Raw genomic sequence first — 14,036 nt, 5'->3', positions numbered from 1 at the left:
TTTACTACTGAGTGACTAACTGATCCTTCCTGGGAAGGTCCTGTATTAGAAGCTCATTTTGACCCTCTGCTGTTGGGAGGTGAGCACTCAGCACTGGTGGTAGCCAGATCAAGCTTCGTTGGGGGAAGACCTTGTTGCTGGGTTCATGCATAGCCTTGGGGTCTTGTCCCAATGACCACTTTGTATATTGAGCAGGGTGGCTAGGGAAAGAGTCTGGACATCTACTGGATAGATAATCTTGCCAGTTGATTTTTGAGGGCTCCCTCTGCAGTCTCTGAGGATGCCTCTGTTGGTCATTCATGTGATGATATAAATATTTTCATATTATAGCTACTCTGAGAAATTCATTTTTACATTTACTTCTCCCACCGTCCTCTTGTTTTCAGTTTTCTTGTCTTGTTCTTTCCATATTCCTAACCAGCTGGCTAACCCAGCAGTTGCCATGGATCAGTGTAGATGTATACTTCAGGTCATTTCTACTTCTATAAACAGTGTACAGTCAGTTGTATTCAACGTTCTGCCCACAGTAGGCTTTTCTTCCGTTGTCTTTCAGGACCACACTTCAGTGGGTTCTGATGGTAGCTACCATCCACTTCCAACTGCGCTGGCATGCTGTGCAGACTTATTCATAATTCAGGCTTGTGCTTTGTCCTATTCTTTTAAGTGAGCATGGGGACCTCTCCATGAGGCCATGGGTATGGATTGAGGGAGCGGTGGAGATGCAATGGGAACAAGTCCCGTTGGATTCTGAGTCACCTGCTCATGCTGTTTGCTCTTTGTGCCTGTGAACTTGCTTGGGCCTGGTCCAGAGGTGTTGTTTCCATTTAAAAATGGAAAGCTACTGCACATACTGAGTTCGTAATGGCCATTTTAGGTAACAAAAATTACATGAAATTTTGGGGAGTCCCGTGATCATGTGTGCAGTCTCTACTGCAGGGTCTTGTAGCAAACCAGTAGTTGCTTTGCAAATGGAAAACAGTTGTTGGCAGAAGAAGTCTTGGGTTTCCTCTGAAACCCCAGGAATGACGGTGTACTGTCATTCTGTTGAAGAAAGCCAGAGTCAGTAAAGTATCTTTGTCTGCTGTGGACGTTCCCAATACCGTTGGATATGCTGAGTCATAATGCCCAAGTGGCAGGGCAGCTTGAACCACAGCCTGGACCTACTGCAGAACCCTTCCTTGCTCTGGACCCCTCTCAAAGCTGATAGCCTTATAGGTTGCTTAGTAAGTAGTATGCCTAAATGTGTATATTGCTTTCAGGATCCAAAGAAGCCTACCAATTTTTGTGCCTCCTTTTTTCCCCCCTCTTGGTGGGCAGTGCAAAGTGAAGCAATTTGTCTTTCACTTTAGAAGGTTTATTTTTATGTGCCTCAGACCACTGGAACCTTAGAAGCTTTATTGATGTGACAGGCCCCTGAACTTTCATGGGATTTAACTCGCAGCCTCTGCTATCCACGTGTTTTCTACTAAGGCATTTAGAGAACTTACTCTTCCTTTCTTACCAGGTCCAGATAGCATAATGTTGTCAATATAACATGCCAGTGTAATTCTCTGGGCTGTCCTGTCCTCTGGGCTATCAGGGGACTTTTGGACTATGTCTTGACTGAGCAGGAGAGTTGATAGAGTTATTAGTTACTAGATGACAGTGAGGGGTTTCTGACATCTGGAAGACAACCTGCTTCTGATTGATTTTTTTTTTTTTTTCTGATAGGAATTGGGGGAAAAAAATTTGCCTGATAATTAGTCGCAATATTAGCTACCAAGAACTGTGTTGATTTGCTGCGGTCAAAGTACTGCATCTGCAAACATGGTTGTGATTGGCAAGTTTGCGATAAATCACTATCATTCTCGAAAACCTACTTGACTTTTGCACTCGCCAAATAATTGAGTTAAATGAAGACGTAGTAGGCATCATTCAAGTCTCTGTGGTGGCACTAATCTCTGCAATTCCCCAAAGATGTCTAGTTGCATTGATTTACTACCTTGGAGAAGGGGGGTGGGTGTTCCAGTTGTGTCCACTTAGTCCTTCCACTGTAGTCTTCACTCAGAGAGTGAGGTCAGAGAATGAATATGGGGATTTGCCAATTACTAAAATGTTCTGGACTGGGGAGATGATCTCCAGTCCTACTCTGCGTTAGACGTGGGAACCCCTTTATTACTTGACCTCCAAAGGCCGCCAGTCTGGGGAATACCCTGGCAGTCCAGTGGTTAGGACTTCACTCTTTCACTGCCAAGGGCCCGGGTTCAGTCCCTGGTTGGGGAACTAAGATCCCACAAGCCGCACTGCACAGGCAAAAACAAACAAACAAACAAAAAAGACCCCAAAGACTTCCAGTCTGACTAGTGGACTACTGTAAGGTTTTGGGACTCCAGGGATTAGTGTCAGTTCAGAACCAAGATATAGTAACCCCAGGAAAAGGGCAAAAATTAATTTATTTGAGGTGACATAAATGTCAAGATTTTAAAAGAAAGGTAAGTGAGAGTCGAACATGTTTGTAGGCATGGAAAAAAGTCCTATAAAGAGGAGAGATTGTAATTATAGGAGAGGGTAATTAATAGAGCAGGATTTCTGAGAATACTACAGAGGATGGCCTCTAGTGCAGTAGTGGAAGGATCATTCCTAAACAGGAGGGAAAGATAGGTACGTGCAGCAGAAGGGCAAGAGAATTGATAGTTGGCAGTTGAGTGGTTCAAGTTAAGGATCTTGGGTGGATGAGGAAGAATGTAGCGCTAAAAATACCAGGGAGGATTGTAGTGAGAAACTGGAGGAGGCCAAGGGACAGGAGAATTTCATGTGGTTGAACAGGAGGACTGGCAGAGAAGTACGGGCATTGTGGACGTTCCAGTTTAAAATGTCAACGTCAGAGCAGTCCTGAGGAGTGATGAGGTGTCTTTCAGAGTGTGGTCTTGATTGCTATCTTGGAATGGCAGTGAAGATTGTAGGAATTGAAATCAAGGAACTTTGAAGCAGTGATACTGCATGGATCAGCTATATCTGCATTCATGTCATGTAGAGTGATGGCTGAGATGGGTTGGAAAGGTAAAGAATGAACCTTCAATGAGTATTGGGGAGTTTGGGCAACATTAATGAAAGGAACAGAGGATGGTGTACCTGTATGGCTTGAACACATAGGAAAAGAAGTAGAAAAGGACAATAATAAAAACATTTACTGATGCCAGCTATGATTTTAAGTGCATTCCTTGTATTAAATTGCTCAATTATAATAACACCAATAGGTAGGTAGTGTCAATATTCTTGTTTTACAGATGAGGAAACTGAGGTACAGAGAGCTAGAGTAACTTAGCTCAAGATCATATACTTACTGAGTAGTGGAGCTGGACTTGAATGTGGGCAGTCTACCTCAAGAAGACAGTGACACTATTCTGCCCTTGCTCTTATAGCATATGCTGTATAAAAGCCTATAAATGATCTAGAAATAGTGGAAAGTAGGAGGTTTCCTGTTTTCCCTTCTTCTCATTTATAGTGAGTGAAAGAATAAGTAGCTTCTTTTCAAAGGGGATTCAAGAGATGTTTCATCTAAGGCTGACAGGTAGAGGAGTTTTTGAAAGGGCTGAATAGCACAGGGGAGTTACTTCAAATGGGGTAGGGACTCTAGGAGGATGGTCCGCTGTCAGGTGGTGGGGAGAGAGCAGGAGCAAGAAGAGAGAGTAAGTGAGAGGTTAGGTGACGTGGTGGCTTGCAGTTATGCTAGTAGCCAAGGTTGACAGGGATTGGAGGCCAGTCAGTGGGTCTGTATGTTGCAGGCAGGTGTAGGTTAGGGCTGTAGGTGGTGTCAGAGACCTGATGATTCAAGGAGACTGGGCTTTCCCTATCTTCATGAAGTATACTCCGTTCACTGTTTTATTATTGTTAAACTTAGTTTAGAAAGCAAAAGCCTATTCTTATGCCTCACTCCTGTAACCACTTCATGACAGCACTTTACATAATCTTTTCTAGTTCACTTTTGACATTATCTTGGTTCTCCTTGCTGTCTTTCAGCTGATCCTAGCTCATTTATGTAGATTGGTCATTGGATTGCTGGTATGCTAATTAAGGGAATTTGGATCTTCATACAATTGCTCACAGTTTAACACCTTTCAACTCAGAGACTTCATCAGCAGTATTTTTGCTTCTGCTTTTTTCTGTTCTTATTTGCTTCCACATAAATCTGTCCAGATGGTCTAATTTAAGGATGTATGACTCTCTTATTTGGGAATTGGGGGAAAAAGGGCTGTAGAATCAATAGGCTTTTGAGCAGTTGGGCTGAATGTTCTCTAAAAAATATTCTTATGTTCTTGCATGTTATTTAAAAGCATTGTACTGAGAGACATTATGGCATAATGGGAATCAGTTGGGATCATTTAGATGTGGGTTTGAATCTCAGTTCTCCACTTATTAATGGTATGATTTTCTTTTTTTTTCTTTTTTTTTTTGGTATGATTTTCTTAACTCTTAATCTGTACAAAGTATAAAGTAGTACTTGTCTCTTAAAGTTGTTAATGGGATTAGAACATATGAAAGTAGTGTAATGTCTGGCATATAGTAGGGCTCATTAAATAGTAGCCATTGCAGTTGTTATAATCTACTTCTGTACGGTTATTGCCTGAATTTCATCTTAGATATTCCTGTTGCAGCCCCTGAAATGTTACTATTTCATGTCCTCCATATTTTATGTTTCCAACCCAGAATATTAAACTCACTGGACATACATTCATTGTTTCAATGGTCCATCTTTCCCATTTGATTCAATGCAAGAGGGTGGTGGACAGTCGGTATATATAGCTGTCTCTCATGTCTTATGTACCTGCTTCAGATAGATGGCTTGCCACATATCTAAGGTGGTAGAACTGTATATGGCCTTGGGACTGCTTGGTAGGAAATCATGCAGCGCTTTGAAGTGTCTGCTGCTCTTGGAGGTGGCAGTAGATTTTTCCCTACTTGCCTAAATGTTTCTTGTAACTCTTGCCACCTCACATCCTGATTTACCTCCCATGAGCAGAGGCTCATACTTGTTAGCTTTGGTGGTATGGTTTTTTTACCCTATTTTGAGGGGCCTTGTTCTTTTACTCACTGAAGTGGTTTTGATTCTCTTTTTGCTCTGTTGTTTTTTTTTTTTCCCTTCCTCTCTGTTTGGATTCCAGTCTGTCTATAAATTCTTATATTTGTGAGTAGTCCTTTTATTTTCTTTTCTAGCAGATGGTCTACTTTTCACTGATAGTGAATATGAACCACCAGGATGATAAAGTAACATAATTCAGACCCATTCAGTCACTAGGACAGCCATACTTGAAGTGAGGATCCTTGGAGAGATTGTATGTGTGTAGCTATTTGGGATTCTGTCTCTGGATTGTAGTATGTGTATAAGAAGTAGAAATCAAAGAAATATGTTCTAAAACATACCTGTGTTCATTTTAATGAAATTATTATTCTTTATCTTTACAGGGATTTGTGGAACTGACTATATTTCCCACAGTTGCAAACTTAAATAGAATCAAGTTGAACAGCAAACAGTGTAGAATATACCGAGTAAGGATCAACGATTTAGAAGCTGCTTTTATTTATAATGATCCAACCTTGGAAGTTTGTCACAATGAATCAAAACAGTAAGTTACATACTTTAAAAGTCGATATTTCTAACAGTTTTTTTTTTCATTGATTGGATTAATTTTTTTCAACAGATTTTTCTTAGATTATTATTAGATTTTGGTTCCCAATTTATTTTTTCTAATTATAATTTCTGTTGCTTCTACCACTACACACATTTGGTTCAAAAAATTTTACTAGCTCTGGCGAACATAGTAAGTTATTAAGTTTCCTTTCTTCAGACTGCAGTTTTAAAGAAGTACTATCAGAGAACTTTAAATACATTTTCTTAGCCATTTTTCTACTTTTAAAGTTTTAAAAAAATATTAGTTTCATAGATATTAATGTAATCTTCAGTGAATTAGATGATACTGTAATCTGTAGATCAGAAACTACTTTAAAATATTCTATAAAATATTTGACAGCTTTCGAATATCATATAAAAATAGTCTGAAATATCTCATTCCTTCACCTTAAATATTGCATCTGTTGAGGCTACTTCTGATTTTTATCAGTAAACTTATATCTTTGTGATCAGCTTTATGTTCTGCATTTTTCATTTAAATACTTTGTTTTCACTTTTCCACGTATAATATGATAGGCTTCGTTTTTTTATTGTTTTTATGGTCAGGTAATATTCCATTTATTCAGTATACTGTGGATTACATGATTATTTTCTAGATCTTTTTTTTTTCTTTTACTTTGAATTATTTCCTTAGGAAAATAGGATTACTTATTATTCTTTTATGGCTCTTTTTAGCATTTCACTTGATTGTGCCCTGGGAAGATTTGTACTGATTTAAATACTGTCAACTACATTTGGAGGCACTTGTTTTTTCTGTTTTGATAACATTGCATTATATCATTTCTGTGATTCTTAGTATTTTGGGTTAGAATGCCCCAAACTGTAAACTCTGTTTAGTCAAGGTGATATTTTAACTAGTCTGTATGTATAATATTTGACTATGGCAGCAGTTCTCAAAGTGTAACACCTAGACAAGCAGCATCAGCATCACCTGGGAACTTGTTAGAAATGCAGATTTCCAAGCAGTACCCCACACCTACTGGTTCAGAAACTGGGGATAGGGTCTTGCAATTTGTGTTTCAACTAGCCTGCCAGGTGATTCTGATAAAAGGTAAAGCTTGAGCAGGAACCACTGCTTTAAGGGATTGGGAGGGTTGAGAAAGGACACTTATCAATAGACATATTTATCATCCCGATAATCATTGGTTTAAAATCTTTGAAACTCAGAAGAGAAAACGGTGTTGGGAAAATTCAGGGAGTCTCTGAATTGCTCATGTGACTTCCCATTCTATAAAGGTGAGTGGTTGAAATTACATGCTTTTACAGCCACACTTGTGGAACTGACATGAAAAGACTTATTACAAAATCATCTGCATCCTCTTTCCCCCAGAAAAAAGCAATCATTTGCCTTTGGAGCAGTAAGTATGTACCACTAATGGATGGAAAAGTCATGTGTAAAAGAGCAGGTAGGGGAGCCATTACCTTGCCAGAGGCCAAAATAGCCACCCTGTCGAGCCTAGAACTCTGCATTGATGACAGGGTAAGAAGCTTCTCCATCTGCCAGTCACAAAACAGTGTTTGCACAGCTGCTTTACCAGTTGTTGCCGCTCAGGTCTCAAAGAAGATGATCTGTGACAGTGCAATGACAGCAACAGTGGACTTCAAATCTGTTGAGAAAGCAAGCTTTGCTATGTTAATTTTGAGGTGATGATATCCCCTAAAACTTTTCTCTAGTGATAGGGAAGATACCTCATCACTTTTAGTATTATAAAGAAAGAAAAGGAAGTCATAAAGGAGAATAGTGTCAAAGGTTAGGTTAGGAAATTGGGAACAATAGAATATATTTAAACTTTTCAGGTAGCACCAGAGCTCTCTTAGCCATGGTCACTTAGTATTTTCTGCCTGGCTCTAGAATCCTGATTACTTTTTAAGAGAGATGACAGTTATTTTTGCCGGTGTTTGTTTATTCTCTGACTTGTTCAAAAGAGGATTTGAGAGTGGTTTTAGAATTTTATTAGACAACAGTTTTTTAAAGTAGCTAATGAAATTAGCACAAAGGGTAAAAAAGTATAGGATGGTGGGTACCACACTGTTAAGTTACTAGAGGAAAACTGTAGATTTGGTTTTGATATTTCTGGTTGCCATACGAAAGAGGGAAACACTATTGTTTATAAGATTTGTAAGGCAAAAGACAGAAACCTACCAGTTATTCAGAAGAAATGCTGCTTAGCAGTTAGATGTGAAAGGTATCTCGTGTGAATGATGTTATTTATTTTTAAAGAGAACTTTGGCAAAGGCAGATAGTTAAGGTCTTTAGCATGTCCCTAGATACTTCTGTTACTTTTCTTGTTTCTAAAGTAACTTTCTTTCTCTAATGAAGCAGTAAAATTTCTGCTAAAGCTGAAACAAATTAAATGTAGCAGATTTGATTTGAAAGTTAAACTTAAAACTCAGTGGTTAAATTTGGTCTTGAATATGTACAAGAATGTCCTAACATTCAAAGAAGTAATATGCTACTTCATCACATTTTCTCCTTATTTGTTTTAAAGTTAAGGTGCCAGGCCTTCCTATTTTTAATGGCAAGAGTGTGCTTACCTTGGTTGAGATTCAGCACCTTTAAACTGCAGGGGGAATGTAAGGAAGGGAAACATTAAGATAAGGGACTAAGAGGCATTTCTACCTATTTGATCTAACTAAACGTTAGCTGAGTTGTTAAATTACCTGTACTAGCAAATAAAATACCTGTTGGTTATGTAACATCTATAAGGCTTCTCTTTCTCTCCATGTCTCTGTCTCTGTCTCTCTGTCTCTCTCTCTAGCTTATTGTCTGCCAGGAAAATAATTTAAGCACTTGAAGTTTCTCTAAATATATTTTCTGTTTGAATCTACATATTGTAGGTATAGTTTGCCTCCATAGAAGCTATGTCTCTTTGGTGGTTTTTCTGTTTTTCTTTTTTCTTTTTTTTTTTTTTTTTTGCTATAGTTCTCTCTTCTTAGAGTAAAGTAAATGTAGATTTTACCAGAGAGACTGTTTCTGTGCATGAGTAGCCTACAGTGGCTGACATATCTTTCCTCCTTGTTTCTTTTCCTTCCCTGGATAGGCTTTGCTGCTTTGAGAAGACCTTTTTTATTTTACTTGAAAAGTCTCCACTTTCCTGAGTTTCAAGAATCAGTTTAATTCCTGTCTCCTGTCTTCATTTCCATCAAGGAGTGGCAGTAGAAATGAAGCTAACTTAAGATATAAATGAAGTAACTTTGAGTGATTGGAGCAATTTTTAGAGTGATTAGAATTGATTTTTTAAATTGCTTCTTTTAGAAAAAGATTTTCTAGGTCCTTTATTTTAATACAGACGTCTACAAAGGGATTTTAAATGTTATTTTACTGATATCATATGGTAGAAGTGGTTGATTCCTTTTTTGATTATGGTTAAGTAATATGGATACTAGTTTTATATTTTAACTCAGCCCACAGTGCCTCACTGGCAGTTGTTTTAGTAGTATTGTTTGGAATTGAGTTGTCATAATTGGAAGAACTTTGGGGTTTGTTTAGTCAAAACTTCAGCAGGAATTTTTCCTATATTATTCTACCTTCTGCTTGAATATGTCCAGCTCAGGAGAGCTTATTATATTTTAAAGCACCCCTTTCATTTCTGAATGCTAGGAAGTTCTTTATTACATCGAGCCACAGTCTGTTTTGCTATAATGTTCACAAACTTATGCTAGTTAAAAATTGTTTTCCTGTAAGTTTTCTTTTCCAGTCTGTAGTATCTCAATACTTTCAACTATTCCTCATTTAAAACTCTTTCCAAATTTGTTAACCTTTCTCTTTGCCCTGCTCTGAATACTCTCTGGTTTGGCATTGTGTTTTCTTGAATGTGGTAACCCTAGAACTAGATAGGGTTCTTCTTATTTGGACTTGTAATCACACATGCATAGCAGTAAAGCCATTTTGTTCTTATCTATACTCATTGTTTCTAGTGGCTTGAAATTCATTAGCTTTTCACAAATAGCTACTTTAAAGTAATTGATTCACGTTTGAGCTTGTTATCAGTGAAATACCATAGGCTTTTTCATAGAAAAACTTGTTAAGGTAGAATTTTCTCAAAGCAACCTTATTTCATGGCATCATTATCAAATGTTGTTTCAATTATTTTTGAAAAGTCATTTTTATTAATTTTGATATTGGTTCCATTTCTGGAAAATGGATTTTTCTGTTGGCTTTTACTTACTTATTTATTTATTTTATTCTGTATGTGAATTATAAGACAGAAGAAAAAACTGAGTGTGACAAGGATATAGAGCAGAACTCTCAAACACAGCTAATAGAAATGTAAATTGAGATCGAAAGTATACATAGTCTATGATTGGTGGTCTCACTCCTACGTGTATATCCAATATGTTCACCAAGAAAAAAGTGCAGAACTGTTCACAGCAGCATTTGTAATAGTCAAAACTGTAAATTACCTGAAAACCCATCAATGGTAGAATGGTAGATTGTGGTATATTCTTACACTGTTGGAATTCTAAAAGTAATGAGACTGAATGACCAACAGCTAGATGCAATGATATGGATGGATTTCACAAACTTAATGTTGAATAAAACAAGTCAGACACAAAAGAATGTGTATTAAGTTGTTAATCTATCTCATTAGATGTCAGAATAATAGGTTACCCTTGGTGGTAGGAAGCAGGGCTAGGTTAGTGATTACAAGAGGGCTTCTGGGAGGCTGGTAAAGTTCTGTTCTTGCTCTGCATGCTGGTTACTTTGGTTTTGTGAAAATTCATCGAACTGTATACTTAGAGTGTATATATATATTTCTGATGTATATTGTGCTTCCATGAAATGTTTTTAAACGGAGAAAAAGTTTACAAATAATTAAATCTTAAGTTTTGCAAAATCTGCACACACAGTTTTAAGAAGCACACGTTCTTTATCTGATAAAGAATTAACAGATTATTTTAATTTAATACAGATGTTTATAATAGGTTCTTGGAGAAAATTCTTTTGATTACCTTAATTTACTAGTTTTTAAGTATCCCCTACAACATTACTCATCTTTAAGCTTTGTTTCCTTAAGGAAGAATGGGTGGTGGTTATAGGGCAGGGGCATATTAATATTTTGCAATCATTATTCTGAAAATTGAAAACATTTATAATCTTGTCTTGTAATTTTTGGCTTTTATTAGGTTATTATGAAAGGAAACATTTTTGATTCATATTATGAAAGGAAACACTGAAATCCAAGCCATGAGAAGATTGTTCCTCATAACTGACTTTCCAATAGATTCCATTTATAATGACTCACCATTTTATTTGGACCACTTTACCTTTTCTCAGGAAATAAGGAGATTGAGAATAATTTTCCATTAAAAAAAAATGAGTGGTTTAATATGTAATGTTTAAATTTGGCCTTTTGTGTAACAAAGATTTTTTTATTTTTGAATTTCACAGATAACTGGGGGATATTACAAGTTCTTCAGCTACCTTTCAGATTTCATGTTTTTGAAACCTTACTGAAAAGAAATTGCAACCTGTAAATGTACAAAGTAGTTTTTAAAATTAGATAGTATGTTAACTAAGTACTGGTAAGGATGCAGAGCAACTGGTATGTTCATATATTGCTGATGAGAATGCAGAATGGTATAGCTATTCTGGAAAACAGTTTAGCAGATTCTTATAAAGCTAAACTTATGTTTACCATATGACTCAGCAGTCCCACTCTTGGGTGTTTGTACTACAGAAATGAACATTAAATTCACATAAAAACTGTTACACAGTTATTTGTAGCAGCTTTATTCCTGATAGCCAAAAGCTGGAAGCAACCCAGATGTCTTTCAGTGGACGAATGAATAAACAATCTGTGGTACAGTCTATTCAATGTAATAATATTCATTATAAAAAGGGACAAACAATAGATACATGTAACACCTTAGATGAATTTCAAAGACATACTGAGTGAGATAAGCCAGCCTCAAAAGGTTGCATTCTGTATGATTCCATTTATTTGACACAGGGCATTGCACAAGGGGCTTTGTGGATGGCAGAACTGTTCTATATCCTGATTGTGGTGATGGTTGCACATGTTAAAATTTATAGAATTATATACCAAAGGAAAAAAGTTACTTTTACTGTATGATAATTAAAAAAAAAAAAAAGATGGTATGTGAAAAAACAGTCATTTGTTTTTTTATTGTGGTCCTGGAGTTTTTAATACCTTTATTTTACATATTTATCTAAGAGAAAGAAAGTGTTAAAATTATTGAGAAGTCTGCTTAACTACTTTTAGAACCTTGTGTTTTGTAGTTGTTAAAAGTCATAGTTAATATTACATCCTTACTAGTTAGGAGAGAGTTGGAGATGGGGGAGGAATGGCCTCCATCATATTGAGAGTGTGTAAGTTTAATGTTTTCTTTCATGGCTTTTCCTCTTTTATTTTCCCTATAATTACTCTGTAGAGTATATGAAACTTGTCTTTTAACCAGGTTAAAAATTTATTAAGCTAGTGAAATATCACTGACTTGACTTTATGGAGTTATCTAATGGCAAGATGATAGACATAAAGGTGCACAGCAAGAATATGGCTCACAGTATTGTGTCTAATCTTGTTTTCTCGCTCTTGCCATTCCTTGTCTTTTTTCTTTCTTCCACTTCTTCCATATTACTTTAACTGATTTCAGTGAGGAAATGCGATATGTGTGTGTATGTATATACATATATATATATGAGTTATTTTTATGGAATAAAATTAGAAAATCAGATGAGAACAGTATTTTCATATTTTCATAAGGCTTCTGTGTATTGTTTTCATTCAGTAGGAGATAAGGCCAAGTACCTATTGAACAAATATTTTTTGAGTGTCCCCTGGCATTTAGGGGATATAACAGTGAACCATCCGAAAGTTCCTCTCCTTCATTAAGGTTACATTGTCATGTACTGGGGAGTGGAGGGGAGCAGTATTAAATTTTGAGGAATTAATTCCCATTCTGATTTGTTTTAAACACCTTAATTTCTATCAGATTATAAAGCTTGTTGAATCCATTCAAATTTTTGCCAGATTGATAAAGAATAATTATTTTTTCAATTCTACGTATATTCTTTACATTTGTATTAGGAAAGTGTAGTGGCTTTGGCATTCTAAAATTAATGAAGGATGTGATAGTCATAATGATCACATAGCATTGGCGAGTAGACTATATATGCCATTGCATTTATAGTTTTTTTTTTGTTTTTCTTTTCTTTTTTTGCAGTATGTGGGCATCTCACTGTTGTGGTCTCTCCTGTTGCGGAGCACAGGCTCTGGGCGTGCAGGCTCAGCGGCCATGGCTCATGGGCCCAGCCGCTCCGCGGCATGTGGGATCTTCCCGGACCGGGGCACGAACCCGTGTCTCCTGCATTGGCAGGCGGACTCTCAACCACTGCGCCACCAGGGAAGCCCGCATTTATAGTTTAATAGTTTTAGTCTTGGGAAATAGAGCAACAGTTACTTGGCTAAAGAGCATTCCTATGAGTTATGTAAGATGATATAATGGTTACAAACAAATGGTGCCAAGTATTTAAGAAAATGCTTGGTGAAATATATGGCTTATTGTTAAAGCTGGCTTTCTCTTTTTTTTTCCCCCCAGGAGAAATCTCAATTATTTTTCCAATGCTTACGCAGCTGCGGTTAGTGCTGTGGATCCTGATGCAGGAAATGGAGAACTTTGCATTAAGGTTCCATCAGAATTATGGAAGCACGTTGATGGTAAAATACCAAGAACATGTTGAGTATACAGTAAAATCATGTTGGATTCAGTGACTAGAAACTTTTCATGAAAATTAATGGTACCTAAATTATAAATTAATCAGTTGAAATATACAGGAGTTGGAAGCTCTTTTTTTCCTTAAAGATAATTGGCTAACAGGAAAATAGCAATCAAGGGCTATGACAAAAAGCAACTCATTTCACTGTTGCTTTTAAAGCGAAAGTTATAAAACAAAAATTAGATGGTTGGAACAATTTGTCAAGATTTGAGAACCCACACAGTATTAACTCAGTTTAGAATTATAGCATTTTATAAAAGGAAGGATCCTAAAAAGTCATCTGATTCAATTCTTTCCTTTTATGGAAGATTAATCTGAGGTTTAAAGAGAGTAAGTGACCTGCTGGATGTCACTAATTAGTAGTAGAGCCAAGGCTAGAATGTAGGGCTGCTAACACCCACTCTGCATACTTTTACTTTGTCTTATTATTTCTGAATCTTCTTTATTTCCTTGTATAAAGTTACAGCCATTATAATTATCATACATAACCTTCTGCCTACCTTTATTTTGCTTTATAAAATTAATCAAGATAAGGAGGTAAAAGACTTTGTTTTGTTTTTGCTCTTTTTGGATAGTTTGTATGTGTATATGGTGGGGGGAGGGGTTTACCTTGCAGGGGGGTTGCCT

General features: G+C 36.7%; 1 protein-coding gene across 12 annotated transcripts in view; it reads left to right on the top strand.

Moving 5' to 3' along the window:
* TAF2 (TATA-box binding protein associated factor 2) overlaps positions 1-14,036 on the top strand; it is an 80,846-nt gene that overhangs the window by 3,939 nt on the left and 62,871 nt on the right. For 10 of the 12 annotated variants that reach the window (XR_003429895.1, XR_003429896.1, XM_027092586.1 and 7 more), the window contains 2 exons: positions 5,443-5,603; positions 13,232-13,350. Coding sequence is in view for 9 of the 12 variants with exons in the window: in XM_027092586.1 (XP_026948387.1) it covers positions 5,443-5,603; positions 13,232-13,350 (280 nt within the window). In the remaining 3 variants the exon portion in view is untranslated. Of the gene's footprint in view, positions 1-5,442; positions 5,604-13,231; positions 13,431-14,036 lie in introns of those variants that run through there. The other 2 variants (XM_027092594.1, XM_027092593.1) reach the window with 2 other exon arrangements.

Source organism: Aethalodelphis obliquidens, unplaced genomic scaffold, assembly GCF_003676395.1.
Source record: "Aethalodelphis obliquidens isolate GAN/ISIS:26980383/991018 unplaced genomic scaffold, ASM367639v1 scaffold79, whole genome shotgun sequence".
Classification (NCBI taxonomy): Eukaryota; Metazoa; Chordata; class Mammalia; order Artiodactyla; family Delphinidae; genus Aethalodelphis; species Aethalodelphis obliquidens.
The sequence above is the reverse complement of the archived record's forward strand: the minus strand, read 5'-3'. Positions and strand labels throughout refer to the sequence as shown.